Genomic DNA, 24,577 nt, shown 5'->3' with positions numbered 1-24,577 from the left:
CTCCTGTTTACTATTTATACATACTCATATATGGCGCTATCTTCAATGGGTTTTGGTACCAGCCCATACTGAACTACTCAATCCTTGTGCTTTTTAAAGGGGTAAAGGGAGGAGGAACACATTAGAAACAACATTTAAATATCAATGGGACACAAGCACTTCACTGGGAAGGATTCACTATGCTCACAAAGAAGAATTGTTTTTGTTTTTTTTTGTTTTGTTTGCTCGATTTTTTTTAAAATGAAAGATCTCCCAAAGCAGGCAGCTCAAGCCAAAAGGAAAGGCTAAACCTACTCAGTAGGGGACTGTTTTACATTTGTTTTATTCATACAAGGCCTTTTATTTAAAACAAAACAAAAACAACAAAGCCCCAAAACTTGTCATTCTGATTTTATTAAGCAATGCTCTCACTCCCATGTTTAGACTTTGCTGTAGTTCCTGCTTCCTGTTGGCAAAGACCAGCGTGAACACTGTCAGTATGTATGAAAACAGGATTCATGCTTCACAACAACATTTGGTTGATAGTTACCTCATTTATAATGATCCAGTGACAGTCAAAAGCAACCAAATTAGTCTCCACAACCTGAAATAGAGAACAAAGAAGCTATCAGTCAGCTTATTTATAAAAGCTAAATAAATAGATAGATAGATAGGTAAATGGAATAGATGCTCTCTGCAAATGACAAAAAAAGGAGCACATGCTCTGAAAGATCTCTGTTATTCAGCTGAGGATAGAGAACCTTTAGCAGAAGCATTTGTGGTGTTATTTGACTTACTAATTAAAAATGGAAATATATTTCACTGCAGGCATAACAGAAGAAAATAGGTTTCAGTTGATTCAGAAGAAAATTAAATCATTTTTTGCTTTAACACTGTACGGTGAGATGGAGCAGAAGAAAGAATGGCAAAGAATCAGTACATTCAGACAAGACACCTACTGTCTCAGACTGACCAAATTTCTAAATCTCCAAACCATGACACTTTCTCAATGTTCACCTATCCTGGATGTGAGAGTGGGAAGGATGTGGATATTCTGGTCATCCAGATTTAAAAAATTGGGGATTATATGAATACAGGAATAGGTGAGAAAAGATATTTTTGAGAGAGAGGAATGTGTCATTGTGGCAGTTTTGGGAGACTACATATAAAGAATGACCTACTCTTGCCTCTATTTTCACAGGTCCCTTGCTGTTCCCTTCCATTTCTGCTCCCCTCTATCTTGTCAGTGAAACGGATTCCAAAAGCTGTCTTTGTGGTGGGCCCAAGATGCTACCTCCCCTTCTTTCTTCTGTGCTATCATTCTTCATTCCATGGGCAAGACTCACTCAGAGGAGGAACAAAGAGAAAGAAGAAGAGGAGGAGGAGAAATGGGTGGGCTGGCAATGTCATGAGCCCAGTAAAGATGCAGTGGCAGGATCTGACTTTCACACCAAAGTAGGAAGTGGAGAGGAGGAAGCATAGGAGGGAAAAATCATAGAAGAATGTCAAAAATGGCTGGACATCTCAGTTCGTTCAACTGGTTTCAAATGACCAGGCATTGCAAACAAAACCAAGACTGGCTTGGCTTGATCTGGTAACTCTACTGATATTGGCTCTAAAACAGTAAGCACCCAGAGCTGCTATAAATCACAGGGGAAGGAAGCCAGATATTGTAATTCTGCTTTGTGAAAGCATAAAACACTGACATTGTGGTAGATGAATGGTAGTAGTCTATTGTTATTGAGGCCTGGGGAGATGTACAGCACTGATTTTTGGCTTTGGGATGATTGTAATTTATATAATACTATGTTTGAAGGAGAGAGATTTAACTGGTTACTAATCTTAAGAGAGAGGTAAGATCCCCAGAACTGAAAAGAGGAGGTTACTCACCTTGTGCAGTAACTGACGTTCTTCGAGATGAGCGTCCCTGTGGGTGCTCCACTCCAGGTGTCGGTGCGCCCCTGCACCTTTGATCGGAGATTTCTGCAGCAGTACTTGTACTGGCCACGCATGCACAGAGCCTGCCCCTCTGCTCTGAGTATACCTCTTAGTGAGCATGTGCGGCCGGTTCCCTCAGTTCCTTCTCTACAACGGAGGCTACCCCAACTCCAAAGTAGAGGGGAGGAGGGTGGGTAGTGGAGCACCCACAGAGACACTCATCTCGAAGAACGTCAGTTACTGCACAAGGTGAGTAACCTCCTCTTCTTCGAGAGAGATGTCCCTGTGGGTGCTCCACTCCAGGTGACTTAGAAGCAGTGTCTCTCAAGGAGGTGGGGACTTAGGATCTGGTAAGAATGCAGTAGATAATACTGCTCTGCCTAATCATGTATCAGAGAGAGGGCCCTGAGTAAGGGCATAGTGTTTAACAAATGTGTGTTCGGAGGACCAAGTGGTAGCTTTATAAATGTCAGTCAATGGCACTTTACGTAAGAAGTCTACGGAGGTAGATACAGCTCTAGTGGAATGCGTTCTGATGGATGTTGGAGGTTTAACGTTTTTTATCCGATAGCAGAGTCATATGCAATCAGAGATCCAGTTTGAAAGACTCTGGGTAGAGATAGGCATGCCTTTGGAGCGCTCCGCGATGGAGACAAAAAGTCTAGAAGAGTTTCTGAAGGGTTTGGTTCTGTCCAAATAGAAGGACAAGGCCCTGCGCACATCCAACGTGTGCATTGTGGCTTCGAAAGAGTTTGCATGTGGTTTCAGGAAGAAAGTTGGTAGATGTATTGGTTCATTGATGTGGAATGAGGCATGAACTTTTGGAAGGAATCTGGGGAGTAGCCATAGGGTAACCTTGTCCTTGAAAAAGAGCGTATATGGTGGATCTGCCATAAGGGCTGCTATCTCTCCTGCTCATCTGGCGGAGGTAATCACCACCAAAAAGGCTGTTTTCATCGACAGGTTTAATAGGGAGCAGGTGGCTAAGGGCTCAAAGGGTTGATGAGTTAGAGAGGACAATACTAAGTGAAGATCCCATGGAGGGGTAGGTGGCTTAATGTCTGGGTATAAGGTTTGGAGTCCCTTAAGGAAACGCTTGGTGATGGGATGAGTGAAGACCGAGGTATTGTTGATTGTATCATGAAAGGTTGTGATGGCAGCTAAGTGGACTCTGATGGAGCTGAAGGAAAGGCCGGCGTACTTGATGGTCAATAGGTAGTCGAGTATGCGGGGAAGGGGTGCGAATGTAGAAGACAGTTGTTTAGTTGCACACCATTCTGAGAATCGCTTCCACTTTCGGAGATAGGTGGTATGGGTGGATTGTATTCTGCTGTGTAGGAGAACTCTTCGAACTTGGTCGGAACAATCTAGTTCATGTTGGGAGAACCATGCAGGTACCAGGCTTTGAGATGAAGCATGGAGGGATTGGGGACAAGAAGCCGGCCGTGTTGCTGTGATAACAGGTTTGGGATGAGAGGCAGTGAGATCGGCGGTCGAATTGACATTCTGGTGAGGAAAGGGAACCACGGTTGTCTCGGCCATGAAGGTGCAATCAAGATCACCGTGGCAAGGTCAGTTCATATCTTTATGAGGACCCTGTTGAGAAGTGGTATTGGGGGAAAACGCATAGAATAAGTCCCGGTGCCATGGGATCATGAATGCGTCTCCGAGGGAGCGTTTGCCCAGTCCCGCCCTGGAGCAAAAATTGAGGCATTTTGTGTTTTTCGCAGTTGCAAAGAGGTCTATGGTTGGGTGACCCCAAGTGTGAAGTATGTTGTAAATGATTCCCTCGTCTATCTCCCATTCATGCTTCGGAGGGAAATGTCTGCTTAACTCGTCGGCAGTGGTATTCATCACCCCAGGGAGATAAGCAGCTGATATGCGGACGTGGTTCGCAAGGCACCAATTCCAGAGTTTTATGGCCTCTGAGCAAAGAGAGTGGGATCGAGCCCCTCCTTGCCTGTTTACGTAGAACATGCAGGCAATGTTGTTGGTCATTATGCATACATGCTGATTTTTTATTAGTGGCAGGAAGTGGCGACAGGCATTTTGTACAGCTCGAAGTTCTAGAACATTGATGTGCAGGGAGGTTTCAGAGGGAGACCATAGCCCATGGACTGTTTGGTGAGAGATGTGGGCACCCCAGCCTGTGAGAGATGCATCGGTAGCCATTATCAGTGTTGGGGAGGTCTGGAGGAAGGGGACTCCAGAGCAGAGATTGGAGGGGACTGTCCACCATAGGAGAGAGTCTTTGACTCAGAAGAGTATGGCCAGAGGTTTGTTTAGCGAGTGCATGTTCGGTCTGTAAAGCGTGGCCAGCCAAGCTTGGAAGCACCTCGTAGAGATGTGCATTCTGGACCACGAAGGTGCACGAGGCCATGTGCCCCAGTAGTTGGAGGCAGTCTCGGGCAGTGACCTGAGGGCTCTCACGAAGTTTCGTAGCCAGTAGTTTTATGGTATTGAATCAGTCGGGTGGGAGAGAAGCTCACCCGGTTCTGGAGTTGAGGGCCGCTCCTATAAACTCTAGGTATTGGGTAGGACGTAATGTGGATTTGTTTCCGTTTATTTGCAGTCCCAGAGATTGGAAGCAATCGATGGCGAGTTGTGTGAAGCGGAGGGCTTTGTCAAACGTGGAGGCCTTGAGAAGGCAATCGTCGAGGTAAGGGAATATTATGACTCCTTTTTTCCTGAGGTAGGCAGTGACTACCGCTAGGAGCTTGGAGAAAACTCGGGGGGCAGTGGAAAGGCCAAAGGGTAGAACTCTGTATTGGAAATGCATTGAGCCAAGGGTAAAACGAAGGAAGCGTCTGTGGGCCGGATGGATAGTGACGTGAAAGTAGGCATCTTGTAGGTCGAGGGCTGAAAACCAATCGCCCTGCTCCAGCGCTGGAATTATGGTGGTAAGAGTAACCATCTTGAACTTCTGCTTTTTGATAAATTTGTTGAGCCGCTTGAGGTCGAGGATCGGTTGCCATCCTCCAGTTTTCTTTTCTGTTAAGAAATAATGGAAGTAGAACCCTTTCCCCTTGTGACATTCGGGCACGAGTTCTATAGTCCCCAGTTGAAGGAGATGTTGCACTTCTTGCTGGAGGGGGTCCCTGAAGAGGGACGGGGAGGGTGGGTAGGTGGGAGGCAAGGAGAAGAAGGGAATAGAATAGCCAGTTGTGATGACCTCTAGGACTCACTTGTCGGTGGTAATGTTCTGCCATTGGTGCAAAAATGGCCATAGGCGGTGTCCTAAGATAGTTGTAGGAGGTGCATACGCTGAAGTCGAGACAATGTTTTCGAGACCCTGGACCAAAGTTTCAAATCTGCCTATTAGTTGGAGGAAGCTGGGGCATCCCGGAAGAATTGGGGCGACGCTGTTGCTGTTGTTGTTCCTGAGATCTGTTGAAATGCTGAGTATATGAGGGGTAGCGTGGATGGAGGTAATGTTGATATCTGTACTGTCGCCTTCTGGTCGTAGGGGTTTGGATTCCTAAGGACCGGATAGTTGCCCTTGAATCCTTCATTGAGTGAAGCACCTCATTCGTGGTGGAAGCAAAGAGTTTATCACCGTCGAAAGGGAGATCCTCTATGGTACTCTGAACCTCGCGAGGAAAAAAGGGAAGAGGAGAGCCATGAACCTCGACGCATGACCACTGCAGTAGCGGTGAATCTTGCTGTGGTATTGGCTGCATCCAGAGCTGCTTGAAGAGCCGTGCGTGATATGATTTGGCCCTCGGAAACCAAAGCTGTGAACTGTTGTTTCTTTTGATCTGGAATATGTTCGATAAAGTCCATGAACTTGTTATAGTTTTTGTGGTCATACTTTGCGAGAACAGCAGTATAATTGGCAATTCAAAATTGTAAGGTTGAAGAGGCATACACTTTGCGACCAAGGAGGTCCAATCGTTTGCTTTCCTTGTTGGCTGGGGTGGAGCGGGAATATTGTTGTTTGTTCCTTTGGTTGGCTGCGTCCACTACCAGTGAGTTTGGTGCAGGATGTGAGAAAAGGAATTCAGAGCCCTTAGAGGGAATGAAGTATTTATGGTCCGCTTGTTTGCAGGTAGGCTGGCTTGTGGCTGGAGCCTGCTAGATAGACTTAGCCGGTTCCAGAAGGGCTGCATTGATTAGTAATGCCAGCCTGGACAAAGAAGAGGGTTGCAGGATTTCCGTTAGCTCATGTTGTTGGTCCGGGACTTCCTCTAAGTTGATTCTAAGCTCGCTGGCAACCCTTTTAAAAAGGTCCTGGAATTTCGAAAAATCGTCTGAAGATGTTTGAGGAGAGGGAAGTAAGGCTTCTTCAGGTGTTACTTCAGTTGCTACTGGGTCAGGGGCAGGAGTTAATTGATCCTGCAAATGGGAGGGTGCTGCCAAATGTGTCATATCATTTGGACGTTCGTCTGGTGGTGCCAAGCAAGTGCCGCGCCTCGTTGAAATGTAGTAGCGGGTGTGCTGCCGAGGAAAAGATGCCCACGGGGTCCAATATTGCCATGGTAGTGGGAAAGGCATAGGTGGTGCCATCCAGGGGTTCCCATACCAGGAGGCAGGGTCTCGAGGATAGTCTGAGGTAATTTTCATGTGCCCACAGGTGACAGGGGTCCAAGGATGGGAGTCTGTATACATCGAAAAATCACCCTGTATTTCAGGTTCCCCTTCACTGAAGGAAGGCTGTTCGGATCCTGAATCATTCATAGGGGAGAAGCAGTCCTTAAGCAAGGGTGACTGCAGCATAGGTGACACCAGGAGTTCACTTGACTGGGTAAACTGCAGCGCTGAGGCAGCTGAAGGTGAAGGCTGAAGCTGATAGAACTGCTGTGAGGGAATCTGGGTCTGCACCGGAGTTCTCAGTCTTGGCTCAGTGTCAGATAGCGCTGTCAATGCCGGTGCCGGAGCTGGTGCCGCGCTATTAATAGCAGGCTGTGGTGCCTCAGGGAGATCCTGGTATGTCGGCACCATGTTCGTCACGGTGCCGATGGGTGCCATAATCGAGGCAGGGCACTGAAAGCCTGTAGCCTCAGCACCGGAGCTTCGTGCTGCTGCCACAACCACAGGTGGGTTTGGCGCGGTGCCTGAGGAGCCCGGCTTGTCGAAAGTGCTCAAGCGGGGGAGCACAGGTAAGGAAATAGTAGATCTGACTGGAGAGGGTTTGTGTCTGAGGGTTTGTTTTGCGTTTGACAGAAGGTGCCCTCTTTTTGCCGTTTTCTTCTGCCTTTTTGAAGCGGGAGAGCTGTGGCGGTGAGCGGAGGCAGAGTCCGCGCCAGGGTCTGAGGCTGACCCTAAGGATTTTTGAAGTAATATGAGTTTAAGTTTTAGCTCCCTGTCTTTTCTCGCTCTGGAGCTTAGTTTAGTGCAGTGAGTACATTTTTGGGGAATGTGGGTCTCCCCCAAGTATTTTATGCACTGCGAGTGTCCATCCGAAAGAGGAATAGGTTCCTTACAGGAGGAGCAGCGCTTAAAGCCTGTGGAGCCAGGCATGTCTGAAGCAGCTGCCGCTGAGAGAAATTTTTTTTTTTTTAAACGTTAGGGAAAAAAAAAAGGGTAAGTAACACTAACTAACAAGAAACTAGCTAACTACAAGTTATTTTAAGATGAGGAAAGAAATTCTTTAACGAGTCTGCTGAGCTCCGTCTCAAGCCGGGGACGGCAGAGAAGGAACTGAGGGAACCGGCCGCGCGTGCTCACTATGAGGTATACTCAGAGCGGGGGGGGCAGGCTCTTTGCATGCGTGGGCGGTACAAGTACTGCCGCAGAAATCTCCGATCAAAGACGCAGGGGCGCACTGACCCCTGGAGTGGAGCACCCACAGGGACATCTCTCGAAGAACCACCACCATTATTAATTCAGAGGCATTGGAACTGGGGTCAGTTCTCACTTGCTACACTGATGTGCAGTACAGGAAATTCTAAACTAGAGAGAGACTGAAAGCAGGTTCTGGGCAGCTACGTATAAATAGACCTTAGATAGGAAACACTCTCCAGTGCTGAGATGATCATTTGGGAAATGAGATAGCTGTGTCAATGTATCTCTGGGTAAATTTAAACATTATTTGTAGTAATTCATGACCTAACATTGAATTTAGATACAATGCATTATATTTAGGGTGACCATACAGCAAGTGTGAAAAATTGTGACGGGGGTTCATAGGAGCCTATATAAGAAAAAGATCCCAAAATCAGGACTATCACTATAAAATCAGGACATCTGGTCACCCTAATTATATTCTCCATGTTATTATACTGGTTCTACTATTTTGTCATGTTATTTTGATTGGTCCTACTGATGAGTCAGTGGTGAGGAGCTCCCCATTTATCTTTGAGAAGAGGTAAGTGTGGCATCTCCTGGATTTTGTCAAGAAGGTTTCTCATGTATAATGCCTGATGTTAAGAGGTGAGATATTAGAGAGGGCCCTTTGCTTGTTTCTTTCATAGCCTCTGTTTTTATTCTCATTGTTCCATTCCGTTGTACATTAACTACCCTGTTGGAAGAGTTTAACCACACAAGAGAACAGAGAGGCAACTGAGAAGCAGAGAGCTAGTGCCAAGCTACCCAGTGTTTGTGCATTAGCTGCGCAAGTCGTGCACACAAACAAACTTATTCATTGTGACAAGCAGAACAGGAAAGAGCTGCTCCCTTTGTAAGAAACTCCTTCCTCATCATTCAGCCAGGAGAGAGACTTCCTGGCTTTGAGCTGCCATGTTATCTCTGGTGCAAGCTCAGCCATTTTAGATGCCAGAGGGTGGTGTGTGCAGCCAATGACCACATCTGGGAACTCAGCAACAGCCCTCTGTGTAACTGAGGTGTGATGAGCATGCCATACACCTGATGAATGAGCTGCTCATCTGATGCTGGTCTATCAAGAAAACTTTCAAGACCCTACACAGAGTACCCCACAACTACTGAATGATTAAAATGGGCTTCCCTGAGCCCTTGTGACATTTTTCTTTTTTGTTTGTTTGTTTTGAGTTACACATCTCTGTTTCTACTCCCCACTTTGTATTTTGAACATGTTCTCGTCTTTATTGTACCACTTGTGCATTTGGTAATAATATATTATTTTGATATTTTGTTGAATTCCCCACAGTAGACCTTTATGACACACCTACAGGGACAAGATAGAATTGAACAGTGAAATGAAGTGAAGCAACATAGCACGCAACCTGGCTGTCATTGGTCTGACCAGATATCATGTATCAAATCAGTTGGAAGATAACCAATAATAAGAGAAAGAGGTTGGAAATTGAGGGAGTAGTAATAGTCCAGCACTGCCTCCCAAAGAAAAATTCCTAGTACTGTCATGCCATAGAAAGTTAAAGACTAAATTAAGAAAAATTCAAAAGAAACATTTTTAGTTGTAATTTGCAGATTTGATGAAATCAACACATTCCGCAGGACCATGTCAATTCTGAGGAATTGCTGCCAGAAACCAGGCAGATTTTCAACAGACTCGTACCTGTCAGACAGTTTTCAAAACCTGCCTGGTGTCTCCCTTGCTCCTCAGCAGCCTGCTTGGTGGGCTGATGGGGAGCCGAGAGACCGAAAGCCCTAGCTCTTAAGTTCAGGACTCCTTACAAGGCCAGGCTTCCAGGCTACAAGTCAACTTCCCAGATGGACTGCCCTAAAGCCAGGGCTCTGACTAGAGATGAGCAGAGAATGGTAATTCTGATTTGTGGAGAATTTTGAGGTTATTTGCCCAGCTCTAATTAAGATCTGGGTGAATAATTGATTTTTTCAGTTCTGAAAAAAATCGGGGGGGGCGGGGGAGAGAAGAGTTTGGATCAAACCAAATTGGAAAAGTCAGTTTGGGGTCAAAGGAAATAATTTGTTTGATCCCAAACATTTTGCTTCTGCACTTTTTTAAGGGCTAGAATATGAAATTGCAGGAGGAAGAGGAGATAATCGTGGTACTTCCCTGGTAAGCTGTAGCCTAGTAGTTAAGGCACTCACCTGAGATATAGGAGACCAGGGTTCAATTCCCCTCCCTGCCTGATATGAAGACAGCATTTGAGCTTGGGTTTCTGACATTGCAGGAGAGTGTCATGGCTACCGTGTATTCTGATATGGAGCTCTCTCAATCACGATACAAAGTGGAACAATTTAACATAAGAGACTGGGAAATATCCACATCAGAGTATCTGTGGCTGGGGCACTGTCCTGAAATGCCATAGGCTCAAGTTCCAATCCCTTCTCCCCATCAGGAAGAGGGGGAACACAATGTGGGTCTTGCACATTCCAGGAGACTGGGCTAAAACTTACAAGGGAGGGACTGGTACCACCACTCTCCTCCTTCTCCGGCTATTTTCTGAATGGCATCTCAGTCCCAAAACATTTTTTTTTGGCTAAAACTATTTGGTGCATTTGTACATAGTCAAGAAAAGTTGTGGTGCCCCCAAAATACATTTTTGGCAAATTTGCTGAAAATAATTCACCCAACACTAGTTAAAATGCAAAATGAGGATGATTGCTGCTATATAACCGAGGCACGGGCTGTTTATGGTTTGATCCACCTTATCTTCTATTTCAAATTTGGTTTCTGACTTATTTGGCTCTTTATATAATGCAGTCAGTTTTTTAACCTTCGGTCAGCCAGGACATCTTCAGCAGATCAAGACCTTTGAGGTTCACTTTTAAAAAATTACATACTGATACAAATGCAACATTTATTTGTTCAGACTTCAGCCCCTCCCAGTCACTACAAACACCTGTGACCCATAGCCAATGAGAGAGAGAAGGTGGGTGAGGTAATATCTTTCACTGGACCACTCTGTTGGTGGAAGGAACAAGTGTTGAATGTCACAGAGCTCCTCTTCAGGTCTGGGAAGGTAACCAGAGTGGCCAAGCTAAGCACAAAATGGACAGATTAAGAATAAGGGGATCACACATGTTATAGGAGAACATTTAAAATGAAGTGGGCAATTAACATCTCTGCAGTCTTAAAACAAAAGGACTCACATTCTTAGTGAACTGTCATTGTTTTAGGAATTCACTTTACCCTGAAGTCTGCCAGAGAACAGTTTAGATTTTCTCCTCTGAATTTTTTAGGGTTGAAGGTGACGCTTTAGGAGGTTGATCATGGGGTTAGGAAAGTTTCTGCAGAGGCGGGTTTTCTTCCATAAACAATAGTCTTGTGGTTAAGTGATCATACTGGGAGTCAGGAGATGAGGGTTCAATTCTTGGGCAACAATCTCTCTGGATGAAATCCTGAACCCACTGGGATCAATGCAAAGCTCTCATTAATTTCAATAGAGTCTGTATTGCACCCTCTTTGTAGAACTTTCCTATCTGCAAAATGATGATGCTAATACTATTCCCTCTCCCCCAAACTTGTCTGTATAGATTCTAAGCTCTTCAGGATATGGACTCTCTTACTAGGTGTGGGTACGGTGCCTCACACAATGGGCTAGGCACTACTCTCCTATCACCACCACGCTACTATTAATATCTTTTAGACATGTTTACATTATTGTGCTTATGTGCTTTTGTAGTATGCCACAAAAATTCAGCGTTTGGGCACAATAGAAAGATTTTAATAACCCAATCAAATATTGTATAGACTCCTCCTCCTTACAGGAAATGTTTTGAAACTTCAATCAGCCTAACATTGAACAATGCAGCTTTCTGAAAGTAGTTGATAAAATAATAATATGCATAATCTAACATAGAACAGTCTCTTGATCAGCAGTTATGAAGCACAAGTTTACAAGTTCATTATTATATTAGAACAGTAAAAAAAAATCTCAAAGCTAGCACTAACACAGCCTCGATCCAATTATCTGTCAGTAAAAAGTCATTACTTGGACAAGGCATGCCTTTAGTGTCATGACATAACGTTCCACAATGCCCTTGACTTTCTACTGAGTTTGCAGTTTTGTTCATTTAAGGAGTCCATTGCCTCTTCACTGGGGCGGGAGGAGAGCAAATAAGAACGCCTTAATGAACAGAGAGAGATTAGAAGCAATGAACAGTTCTGGTTCAAATTAAACCTCAGTACTCATAACTAAAAGGCCACATAATAATGTTGTGGAGGCCATGTAATAAAGCTGTTTTGAAATTATTATTTTTATTACTCATGCATTTGCAAAGTTAAAGCATTTATTCGGCATCTCAGGGGATGATCCACTAAAGGAAGAATATCATTTCTTTGTGGTCTAGGTAAACATCTTCATGCACACCCAGTGAGCTGGCATGAACTCTGCATTTTGTGGAAGGGGGCAAAGGAATATATAAACCAATACGTTCAATGAGAGTGAGGGCAGTAATTAAAAGGAATCTGATACCTGTAAGTTAAAAGCATTAAAAACAAATTGGTAGGGGGCACCCACAAGTCAGGGAGTTTAATAACCCCAAACCTTTGAGTACTGTGCAGCGTTGGAACTCATCTGTCCATATTGCTGGCTTTGTGACAGAAAGTAGTGCTCTGCACACATAAAAGGGACAGAGTGGAAATTTCCATATGAGACAGACAGCAGGTGATGGTGTTTTTTATGCAACTCACATCTTAGGGTAAAATTGAACGAAACTATAGTATGCATTCATAATGAGGGCTGGAAAACACATGAAAAATGAAATCCTTCACAAGTATTATATGAAACAATTAACTCTTTTCTAGCCACAGATGAACCCATGCAGATATGCAAAGTGTCAAAACATTCCAACACCTTTCTTTTTTAATAAAGATAAAAAAAATGCTGCATGGAGCAATAGGTATCACCAACTTGGTGGACTTGCTTGGAAATCTTGCAACACTGAAAAATCAATATGCTAATTACCTGGTATCAGGTTTGAATCTCAAACATGAAAAACTGTTTGTTTTATTTCACTCACTGAAATACATCTGCCTGACATTCACATCCAAAGTAGCAATATTAAATAAAAGACCTGGTGCTGCTGAGCTGACATTTCTTTCACAGCACTGAGTGTCTGACAATCCACAGCAACTTTATTGTGCAGGGAGTGCAACAGTGTCATGGTATAACCAAAGAATTAAAGAAATGATTTTTCTCCCCCTCTCTTTCCAGCCCTTTTGTGAGTTAAGGTACACTGCCAAATGTGTATTGCCATATCACATAACTCTTCAACAGCAAACATCCAAGCGTCATTTTTGCAGGCTAATTTTATATTGGGTTTTAAGGGCCAATTACTTAGATAGAGTAAATTAGCATTGTTCCATTGAAGCCAGTGAAGCAATACATTATACCACCTGAGGATTTGTCCCAGTAACAAATTTGCCACACAAACAGTTCAACCTGAAAGCCAAATTTTGTGAAAAGACAAAGCAATAATGAACACAAATTTCCCGATTCTGCCACCTTACTCACACACTGAGTAGATAAATGAGCTGTCTTATTGAAATCTATGAGAATACTTGCATAAATGCTACTTAGTGACAGTATGGGAGGCAGACCCCTAGGGCAGGCAGTTCTACTCATAGGAGGTCAGAGGTATCTACAGTATTGATATAAAGTAATATTCTTACAATCTTTGCAACTTTAGAATTGGGGATCACTTACAAATTTAGGTAGTAATCTCAAACTCTAGCAATTTTCCAAGCTGCCTATTAAAATAAATGCTGCAGTGCATTGTGAAGAAGGGATTCCACTTGGACAAACAGGAATGCCATTGACCCAATGTGAAACATCATGGCTGAAACAGAAAATAGTTTTCTTCTGCTAAAGGACTGGAGTACACACTGGGATAGATTTTGCAGAGAGCAGAGATATGCTGTCAAGAAGACAAGTGACGAGCAAGGACAAACCATCTGTCACTGGCAGTAACTCGAGAACTTTTGAATCTTTGAAGAACCTATTTATCACTCCTCCTCTTATCATTCACTCTCAAACCATCTAAGGGCTACATGTAAGAATCTGAAGCAAACCAGAAATACTGCCACACAGAAACTTCTTTCATTTGTAATAATATTATGATTATTATTAATTTAAAAAACCTGTACAAATAGCTCATCTACAAACAGAGCTGATAATTTAATGGAATAATATAGAAAATTAACTGTTTTGTTCTCCACTGTACCTGGTTTAGCTTTATTTTCCTAGCTCTGTATATAGTATGTCAAAAAGCATGTATTGAATACCTGTGATACCATATAGATTCAGTTGCCAACAGATTCACCAGCAGTACTAACACATATTTTAGTTTAACTAGGATTGCCAAATGGGAAGTTGTTTTTCTCTGTAAGGCTAGAATCAATTATAGCTTAATCCAGTCAACCTGTACTTAACTTTAAGTGAAGCACTATTCATATGCTCTAATTTAAGCACATGCTTAAGTGCTTTGCTGGATAGGGGCTTTAATGATCAACTAATAGTGTGGGAAGGGATACTTCAAATATAAAATGGTGCTGGTAAGTCTTCTTCAGTATTGCAAGCACCATTCCCAGTGGTGGGCATAGGCCCAAACTACTTCTGAGGTTCTTTTCCCCCCCTTTTTAACTATGAGCAACTACAATAGTGTCATTCAGCATGACCCAAGACATTTGTTCATCAAATGAGGGAAATCCATGGGATTGTAAGATACAGCTTTTTCACTTGGTGGCACACAACTACAGAACTATTTCCCTGAAGGGTCATAACAACTGTGAATCTCTCTGCCTTTAGAATCAAATGCAGATTCCAACTTTTCACAATAACATTTCCATAATTTTCCTCTCTCTCTCTCTCTCTCTCTCTCTCTCTCTCTCTCACACACACACTCACACATACACACACGAGGGAGAGAGAAAAAACTTGCGCATATGACATATTGCTCATAAAAATTTCTCAGGTATTATGCGGGTGGGAGTGGGAGCTATAAAAAGCAAGTGTGGAGTGTAGAAGTATAAAAGGTGCCTAAATGACTTAGGAGCACAAGTCCCACTGAAAGTCAATGAAACTTGTGTTTCCAAGTCACATAAGCACTTTTGAAAATCCTACCTTCAACAGCAAGACAGAAAGACAATACTGATACACAAGGTGTTACTGTTAAATCAGGTCATAAGGAGGGCTCTTCTAGGCCACTTCTTTCTTGCTTCTCCCAAAAAGGTCACGATAATGTAATGAATTCCAAGACCCATTAAAGTGGAAGGCAAAGTAGGATAAACAGGATCCAGAAACAAATTGTGGCAGTTATAAATTAAACTAAATATGGACAGATCAAGATACATATATAACAGCTAATTATCTGTGAGCAATAAGTGGAAATTCAATATTCCTAGACTGTGCGTTATCTTATTGTCTTTTTCATGCTTTGGATTAGATGTACACATCCATTTTTTCCTCCTAAGTAACGCTCACTGCTGTCATTTGTCATCACTAAACCTCAATGTTTAGCCCAATTAAAGCAGATTTCATGTTGCTATCCATGGCATTCATGAACCTACGACACAAATATTACTATTCATTGACTATCTAAATTGCTGAACCATCGTTCAATGCATTTTTGCTACAAATACCTATTGCCAAGTCAATTCAGTGCTGTAAGACTCCAAAATACAATGTAATCTTTGGTCATGCCAGAGATACTTTGCACAGAAGTGCTTACTGGCCAAACCTACAAACTGTGACCGTACCATGTTACATACATTGAAAGTATGAAGCTCCATTCCTTTATGTTATAGTGGGAATGGATATGACCTGGAACCTCACCTGGTCTTTCTTTTTTTGTTTTAAATCGATCCAATTTTTTCATCCCGATGAAAGTCAGCAGATAAAATCCCCTGTCCTGGATCTGGCAGGGAAATTATTCTAAAATTGCTGTCTTAGTTGAATTTTCCCCACGTGTTTATCATGGACCCAAACTCTCTACTATCCTCATCCAAACATCTACTATCTACAGTAACACCCCATGCTTTCGGCACTGTAGTCTGAGCTCCACTCTTCCAGCTGGAAGACTACTAAACCACTTGCATCCAAGACCATTAGTCATTGCAGCCAATGTTATTTCATAGAACAATGTGCTGTAATCACTCTTTTGTAGATAGATCTTCATATCCCTCTCCCCACGTACCTTCCCCAAGGACATATCCATCTGTTGACCTCTGAGATTCAGCCAAAAAAATGATCTGTCTTTGTGTGTGAGGCAGAAGATGCACATTTAAGAAAAATAAAACAAAGAGAACCTAGGTATCATTTCCTAACATACACTTGATTAAAGAGCGGCGACTTGAGAATTTTGGGCACCTGCAGCAATTGCCTGTAGTGTAGATGGTTCTTGTGGCAGTGATGTGGAAACTAGAAGATGAAAGCACAAGCCTATTCATTAGATAATGAGCAGGAGGAAAGAGTAAGAGATGATAAAAAGCTGAAGACTAGTTTATCTGATTTGAAGACAGAAAAGAAAAGCAATGAGATGCACTGTGTTATCCCCATGTCCATACATATTACATATAATACTAATTCTCCCCCTGCAGGGGCTGTGTCTGGAATCCCAGTCTATGTCTGTTTCCCTCTGCCCTGCCCCCTAGCTGCTAAATTCATTCAACTGCTGAATATTAGCAGGCGCTCTGTCTCAGCACTTCCTGTTGACGCCACAGCAAGACCTTTTCTTTGTCTTTTTCTCTGCCCTTGAGCTTCTCAGTGGGGAAATGGATCACTGATTTATAAAGCTCATTTTTGCACAGCCGATACTAAAGCTCACAAACAATTCTCTTTACAAAAATCAGTATGTTTGGAATCTAACTTTAATCTCTGTCCATTTCCAAACTCCACACAAAACCCCCAAAACTGATGAGTGACAGTAGTTGTCTGTTTTATAATGAAGTACTAGCAATCCAGACGTGTATTGTGATCCCTAGAGTTTACTTCCATGCAAAAGAAAATACAGTAAGGCCTTGATTTACACTGTGGTTATGTTCTTAAAAAACTGTGCAAATAGAAACCCTTCCCGGCAGGAGCTCTGGGCAGAGTGGGGTGAGCCCTGGGCCCCGCTCCCTGGCTGGTGTGCCGGATGGGCAGGTGGAGCAGGGCAAGCCCCCATGCCCCGACTGTGCCTGGGGCTGGGTGGGGGGGGGAGGGGAGAGCTGGCCAGAGTTTCTATGGCTCCCCGCAACACCGGCTGGAGGGAATGAGGGGAGAGGTACCCCATCCATCCCCCATCCCCATCATTTCCCGACCACACACCCAAAGTCAGGACCCACCCAAGTGTTGGGTCCTGCCTATGCCACTGATTTGTGCATCTTGGCGACCACACTGCACCGTGTAAAAATGAATCTCTACTGTGTACAAAAATAAAGGGTCACAATTAATTGACCGTGCATAACTGAAACCGTGCAAAAACAAAAGAAAACAAGAAACCTGTGTAAATCGAGGCCTGACTGTACTGTATTGTGGGTACAAGTTGCAAGAAAACTTCCCAAGGGTTATTGCTGTCCAATCATCAATCAATAAAAATCAAGCTTCTAAATCGTTTTGGAAAATGAGTTTAGTTCATTATACTTTGTATTTTCAGTCTCCCTCCTAGACACAATTGGGGTGGCAGTGTTTTTAATCCTTTTCGATTCAATTTGACTCATGAAAGTTTTAGATCTCTTTTGAAAGGAAAAAGAATTAGCCAAACTATTCAAAAGACCTGATCAGTTTCCCCTTTATTTCAGATTTATTTCAAAACAAGATAGCTTTAAACTAAAGGAAACTGGGTTATTCTACTAAATAATTAGGCTTACATTGACTTGGCTTGCCATTCTAATTAAATTCATCTCTCAAATTTTACTGGGATTTTAAGAGAAATAGAGATAGTTCAAATGATACAATCAGCCTTATGTTGCAGGCGTATATGAAAGCAACTCAAAAGTTAGATGTTCAATCAGAGAAAATAACAATGTCACTAATATCATAATCGTCAAGTAAAGAGATTGTGAACACAAAACCCTTTTTGCCTGGAATCACTTGTGCATTCTGGGTTTTGCACTCCCCAAGAGTTTCAGAAGAATAAAATACTATATGCATACAATAGAAATCACATCTAAAAACACACACAACTCTTTGAAAATGTACCTGTTATATTACAAACTTTAAGTAGCAGCATTAAACAATTTAAGGATTTTTTCAAAGGTTATCTCTCATTTCATCTCAAGAATGATTTTATTCTTATGGATTAAAAATTAGCTCTTGCTATCTACAATCATCATTTTTAACAGAACAAGTATGATTGTTCCAATGAAAAACTTGTAACAAACAACTGTTAGGGAAAGTATTGGCCTATTCTTAGGTACTTTGTCTGAAATCAAAGCAATATGCATATTATGTTGCCTGTTGTAGTAACAGATGCCAAACGTAAAAGAAAAACATTTCTCACCAATCACCACTGTACTGCATTCCTGCGGAAAATGCAGGTTTCAAAAAAACAATTAAATACCTCAAAACCCCATACAAATTATAGACTTTGTTTAGCTGATGCATAGTTTCCTGGTTGTGTCTCTTATTTTCTTTGTAGAAATGTCTCAGAATCCTTTTTAAAAGATGCTAGAATACTGTTCATGGCTATTTGTGACAGAAGAGCATTTTATTCAGTTCAAATAGTACTTGGAGAGGTCTGCATTCCGCTTTATGCCTACCCAGAGATATCAGTTCTGTTTATATTTTGTGTTAAACTCTGTCAGTCCAGAGTTAGAAGACAAACAGAAAGGCTATGTATTTGGCTGGCTGGACTGAGTGTGGTCTCTAATCCAGACTGGTTGCTCTAACTTGCCACAGTGATGGAGGAGAACAGAAGCAGCAAGGATTCCCTCAAGAGCTTAAATCCAGGTGTGAGTCATTAGTGAATCCTCACCTTTCTGAGAATTAATGGGTTAGATCTGGAAAATTTCCCAAAGTGATGGAAGAAATAACCAGGAGCTGTTTTCTGGGAGAACCAATTCTGGATGGGAGGCTGAAGCTACGTCTTCAGTTAAATGAGGAGTATAGCCTAGTACAGTGGTTCTCAAAGCCAGTCCACCGCTTGTTCAGGGAAAGCCCCTGGCCGCCCAGCCCACCAGGAGGTTTCCCTGAACAAGCGGTGGACTGGCTTTGAGAACCACTGCACTAGTGGAGACTTGGGTTCTATTCCCATCTCTGCCATTGCCCTGCTACGTGACGCGGAGAGACAGTATATAACAAATGCATATGTGTTTACATGACTTCTCTGATAGGTATTTGTTAGCATTACTATGGCAGTCAGCACTATCATATATGGGCATATCTTGGCTCTCTCTTGCAGACACCAAAGCCATAGTGATGACTGTCATAATAATGCCAACAAATATCTACAACAGAAGTCATGTAAATACACATGAATTTCTTATGTTAGCTAATTATACATCTATGAGAACACATATACATAACTATATAATTATTTATAATGATCTCTAAATATAGCTATCACTTCATTAAGAAAATGAATAATGAACAGCACAGATATTGAACTAAAAAACCCAACACACCTGAAATAGATTCCCCACCTGGTTTAGATTGGCATAGTTGCACTCACTTCAGGGAAAGGAAATAAAATGATTGAAACAAATAAAGCCATGTGAATCTTGTTCTACAAGAAAGAAATCATATCTGATATTTCTATCTGAAATGATAGGTCTGGTATTTTTGAATGAAGACTGGGTTTCTGAGTGTCCGCTAACCTACCCTGATTTTATACCAGGGTAACACAACTGATTTCAGTGAATTTACTCCTGATTTACCTCAGTTTAAGTGAGAGGAGAATCAGTTCTGGACAAACAGAAAGCCAGGAACAGAAGTCAAAGCAAGTGAAATAAATGGAGTTTGAGGAGGAATTTGAAGAGAATGAAGACAACTGGTGCAAAGGAGGAGGGCTGTGGTCCAGAAGGCTGTCAGCATGGTCTACCTGACATATAATATTCCTCCCCTTCCTGTCCATAGTTTTAAAACCTTCACATACACACCACTCCTCTTCTCCCCCCCCCACCGGGTCTCCTCTCTAAGGGCTCTTAGTGTTATTTCAAGAACAGTTGACCTCCCAGCCTCTTTCATCAGCAGAATCTCTCACACTAGAAATCACTGAAGTAATTTATCTCTACGGCAGATATATGGATGGGGGCAACTCGGTTTGGCCCTTCACATTTTGACTACAGCAGCAACTTATAATATAAAAGTTCTCTAACTGTTGACAGTGGTGGACATGCTTGTGGTCCACAGTGAACTGGCAGGTCAGATGGTGATGGCTTCTCCCTTGTTTCCAGCTAATTCTGTAGAGAAGCGCTTGGACTCCTCTGGAAATAACCAGCAACAAAGATGAGGAACTAACCTAGCTTCCTATGTTTGGGTTCCCTGCCATATAGAAAAGGAAGAAAGGAAACAGGAGTCACCCCTAGGGACTGGAGCTGCCAGCTGAAGAGGAACGCCCAGGGAAAGAGGGTATTAGTACAAGAAAGCAGCAGCCTGGGCAGCATGTAGAGAAGATTATGGGATTAGGCAATCATGCAGAATGTAAAAGGGTGCAAGGGAGAATGTGCCCATGACCAGGTGGCTGGGAAACATGCAGGAGAACATTGGGAGAGAAAAGAACAGAAAAAATGGGAGTCAAATGAGACAACAATAGGATACAGTGTGAGTATTCAAAAAAGGACAAAATATTTATCGCTTTAAGGGAAGCTAATTTTCATATATACTTTCTAACATTACCTTCCCATGTAGGCAACTGCTGTAGTAGTTGTAGTAGAGATGTTGCGCAATCAGAAATGGAATTATAATTGGTAGACCAGTAGGGAGCTTGTCTAAGGAATGCTCTCTCAAGGCAAAACCATTATGAAAAGTATGAGAATGTCTGCTGTATTCTGAACCAAAAATAAATGAACTGCAGTGTTAAAAAAATAATTCCTATGGCCATCTCAGAGACTTGCTGATTGCTTCTTGTCACTAGTGTACAATGTCTCCTACACTACACAACTGTTTTTTAAGCCAGTGATTGAGTGTGTTATGAGAAGAGTCATGTTATAAGAAAGGGTTTTTTTATATTCTTTTGTGAAGTTGGTACACAGACCACACTAGCCTGAAATCTTACGACCACAGTGACAAATCTGAAAATTTTGTCAAACAAGAGGCTTTACAGTAGCTCATATGATAATTTGTTTACAGTAGCTTCTGTGACGCTGGCAGGCCAGATACCTGGCCTTCCCCAGGCTGCAGGCATTAGCTAAGAACTGACAACCTCATAGCTGGAGACCAGACCAGGTCACCTGTATGTTACTTCTGCTCAAAATAGGTATTAGTCTTATAAAAATGTATATTGTGTTTAGACTCTACTACATGCAACAACATATAAGCATTTCATAATCTTACCTGCAATATCTATAGGTCATGTTATAAGGTAATATTTAAGTATTTGCTCTGTAACTATAAACATGTTTGCTTTGAAACTGTAATCACTCCTCCCTTCCCAGTCACAAGAGAAACATTACCAAGGGTGAAATACTAGCTTGCCACAAGAAGTGTTATCTCCTGCCCAACAAAAGAAGGCCCATAGATTCCAGACAAACCATTGTGGAACATCAGACAACAAAAGACTTCGTTGATTACTCCCCCAACATCCAGGAAGAGGAGAGACAGAGGTGAAGTTGTCCCATCATCTTGAACTCTGGGGGAAGGGAATAAATATCCCTGGTTAGAAGAAACTGCATCTTTTTGGCTGTTTGAACTCTGAAGGGCCAGAGACTCGAAACTGAAGCCAAAGATCTCCTGGGGCTGCCTCCGAGGGCTGCTCCGAAAGATACTTTGAACAGACAGATCACCACAACTCTGTCACACTTAAGATTTAGATGGTGACTCATTTGTGTGTGTGTGTTTGTTTGCTTTAACCTGTAGGTAACTCTCTTATTCCTTTTTCCTAGTTAATAAACCTTTAGTTTATTACAGGATTGGCTGCATGCATTGCCTTTGGTGTAGGATCTAGAGTACCAATTGATCTGGATTAAGTGACTGGGAGCTACCTAAATGTGAGGTGATTTTTGGTGAAAGGGACCATTTATTATTAAGTTCAGTTTGTTTGGGTGGAAAAATAGACGAGAGTCTAAGGGGACTGCCTGCGACTCCATAGTAGGTCTTTGATAGTAATCCAGGAGATCACATTTGTTACTAGCTTGGTGAAATCTAATTATAGAACACAGTACCCAGGTTTGGGATGTCTGTCCTGTGTTTGACAGTCTCTCCTAAGGTACGCACTCATGGTCATGAGCACCCCAGACAGCATGACAGATGGATACAATTTATCCCCCTCTACCACCAACACCCAATTTCTGCTTCTCTATGACAAAATAATAGAGTGGGGAAGGATGGACCAATGGCTTCTGCATGGCATGCTATAACAATACTCACCTAGAAGGCAACTACTAGGAAACAGGAATAAACATTAAATATTACTTAAAATTAAACCAGTCACTTTGGCATCACGCTGCTGTTTTGAGGTGCTAAAGAGATGTACTGTTTTTTAGAGGTTGCAGGCATGCGAGCAACACCACACTACTCCAAGGCCTTTAAATAGGCAATCTTTTGAAGGAGAAATAAATATAAAATGCAGATATTGGATTTGCAATTGAAAATCAAAGGCTGAACAATTTTTTTTTCATTATTATGATGTGAACATTTTAGAGCTGGATTTTCAGAAGTGATCAGTCAGATTTTCCTTAATAGGAGCTGCTGGAGGCTGAGCATTTTTGCAAATCTGCCCATTCCTTTCAGGTAATGGATGGAGTGCTAAGCTTTTTCTAAATCTGGTCCTCATTGCACCAGGGACACATTTTGCATAGTGTATTAGGGATAAAGCAACAATAAAATGGGACATCTGGTTCCAGTTTCATTGCCCCCAGTTTTGTAAACTTGAAATTTGATCCATTTATAAAAGGGCTGGAGAGGAAACAGTAGCAAATCTTCTGTTATAAAGCATAATAAAGCCTCACTTTTTCTTCTTCTTCACTGTTTTCTTTCAGGGTATCCCCAGCCCAGCATAAGTTCAGTATTATTGAAACGGAAAGTATTTCATTTTCCCATCACAGACATCATTAATGAAGGCCACTGTTCAAGTGACAAAATATCACTAAACCCATCAGCTTTTTCCCTTTTTCAGCTTTACGGTGGCCCTGTGCCTGTCAATTTCACATATCTGAGAACAACAGTGGCAGAGGTTCAAATGAGATAGCCAGTGTTTCTGACTTGAACACCAACTTAGTATTCAGCTCCTCTCTAAATAAGAAGGCTGAAAGCATTTTGTCTAGTAATAGGAGTTCAAGAATCAAAGGCAGTTTAATAGAGTTCTAACAGGCTGTGTTTGCTAGCTCTAGGCTTGAAGCTACAGCTCCAAAACCCCTCTAAAAAGCACAGGAACTGAAATAAAATCTGGGTTTTCAACTTTTTAAAAAAATAAAATGTAACATACAAGTGCAATACCAAGGCTGAAAGCCCCCAAACCGACCCTTATTTGAGCTTTTGATTATTATAACTGCAAGATGGATCCATTAGTAATGAAACTGTGTTAGCCTAAGGATATTTTTGTCACCAGAAGCCCAGGAGGTCTGTACAAGACCTCAGTAAGTCTGTTAGATTCTGCATGGATCAAAACACTTAGCTTCCTTCATGATAAACCCTGTAATCTTTCATATTAAAGTCAAACTTAGTTTTAAGGAGGATTTCATATGATCCCATCACCCATCAAATGTATAAACTTAATCTCTTAACTCCATACAGTTTTATCTTAATAAATTTATGATACATCACATTTGTCCTTCAGTCAAATACACAACACCAGAATCAGGTCTTAACATCTACTACAGTAACTGGCCAGAGATTTGTTAACATCATTTCAGAGCTGAGACTGTGCGCTATGTCTTAAAACCACTGAAGCATCCTTGATCTACTGCATTGAGAGTCACTAATGGCAAAAGTTGAAAATGCTTTCTACACTGCAGGTTAAAAGGGATCCACCATATTTGAACATCTGGTGTTCATTACGTGTTCTCTGAAGTACATTGACTCAGCAGAAACTAGTAGAGGTTAAATGAATTGTACAGCACTGAAGACAAAGCAGGGGATATATAATTTTTTTTGTTATTAAGGTCAGGTGAAATTCAAGAGACCAGGAATAGATTCAGTAACCAAGAGGCAGGAATAGTAATTCATATGAGGACACAGTAAAATACTGTAATTACGGTGGTAGGATGCTACAATTAATATGGTAACATGTTGGTAACTGTGTTAGATTAAAGATGGACTCAAATCAAAATGCCCAAGCCAAACCACCCAAAGTTTAGGGTTTTTAAAATCTGGATCCAAGGTCTGCAAACAGCACCTATTTTTATAATGAGCTGATGGACTCCCCAGATACAAACACCCAAAATTCTGGACTCCTGGATGTTTGAAAGCTGGATCCAGATGCAAAGTTTGCAGCTTGAGAACAACTTCAGTGTGGATGGATGCTAACAGAACTGCAATTACATTACAATCGTGGTAACAATAAAGTAGAACTAGTATAAGTTTGTACATTTATAGAAACATTTGAAAGTTTGAAGGCCTTAGCAGCTACTAAAGTTCTACGTCAAGGTTGTTTTAAGGCGGGGGAGTGGGGTAGGGGGGAATTAGGGACAGAAACCAGCAGGGCCAGCTCCAGACCCCAGCGCGCCAAGCGCGTGCTTGGGGCGGCGTGCAGCGGGAGGGCGGCAGGCGGCTCTGGTGGACCTCCCGCAGACGTGCCT

General features: G+C 42.2%; 1 protein-coding gene across 11 annotated transcripts in view; it reads right to left on the bottom strand.

Moving 5' to 3' along the window:
* GRID2 (glutamate ionotropic receptor delta type subunit 2) overlaps window positions 1-24,577 on the bottom strand; it is a 1,020,962-nt gene that overhangs the window by 344,096 nt on the left and 652,289 nt on the right. For all 11 annotated transcript variants that reach the window (XM_039542696.1, XM_039542702.1, XM_039542703.1 and 8 more), the window contains one exon: window positions 530-583. In XM_039542696.1, the coding sequence (XP_039398630.1) occupies window positions 530-583 (54 nt within the window). The remainder of the gene's footprint in view (window positions 1-529; window positions 584-24,577) is intronic.

Source organism: Mauremys reevesii, linkage group 5 (genome assembly GCF_016161935.1).
Source record: "Mauremys reevesii isolate NIE-2019 linkage group 5, ASM1616193v1, whole genome shotgun sequence".
Taxonomy (NCBI): domain Eukaryota; kingdom Metazoa; phylum Chordata; order Testudines; family Geoemydidae; genus Mauremys; species Mauremys reevesii.
Note: the sequence above shows the minus strand (reverse complement) of the source record. Positions and strands in the feature narration are given on the sequence as shown.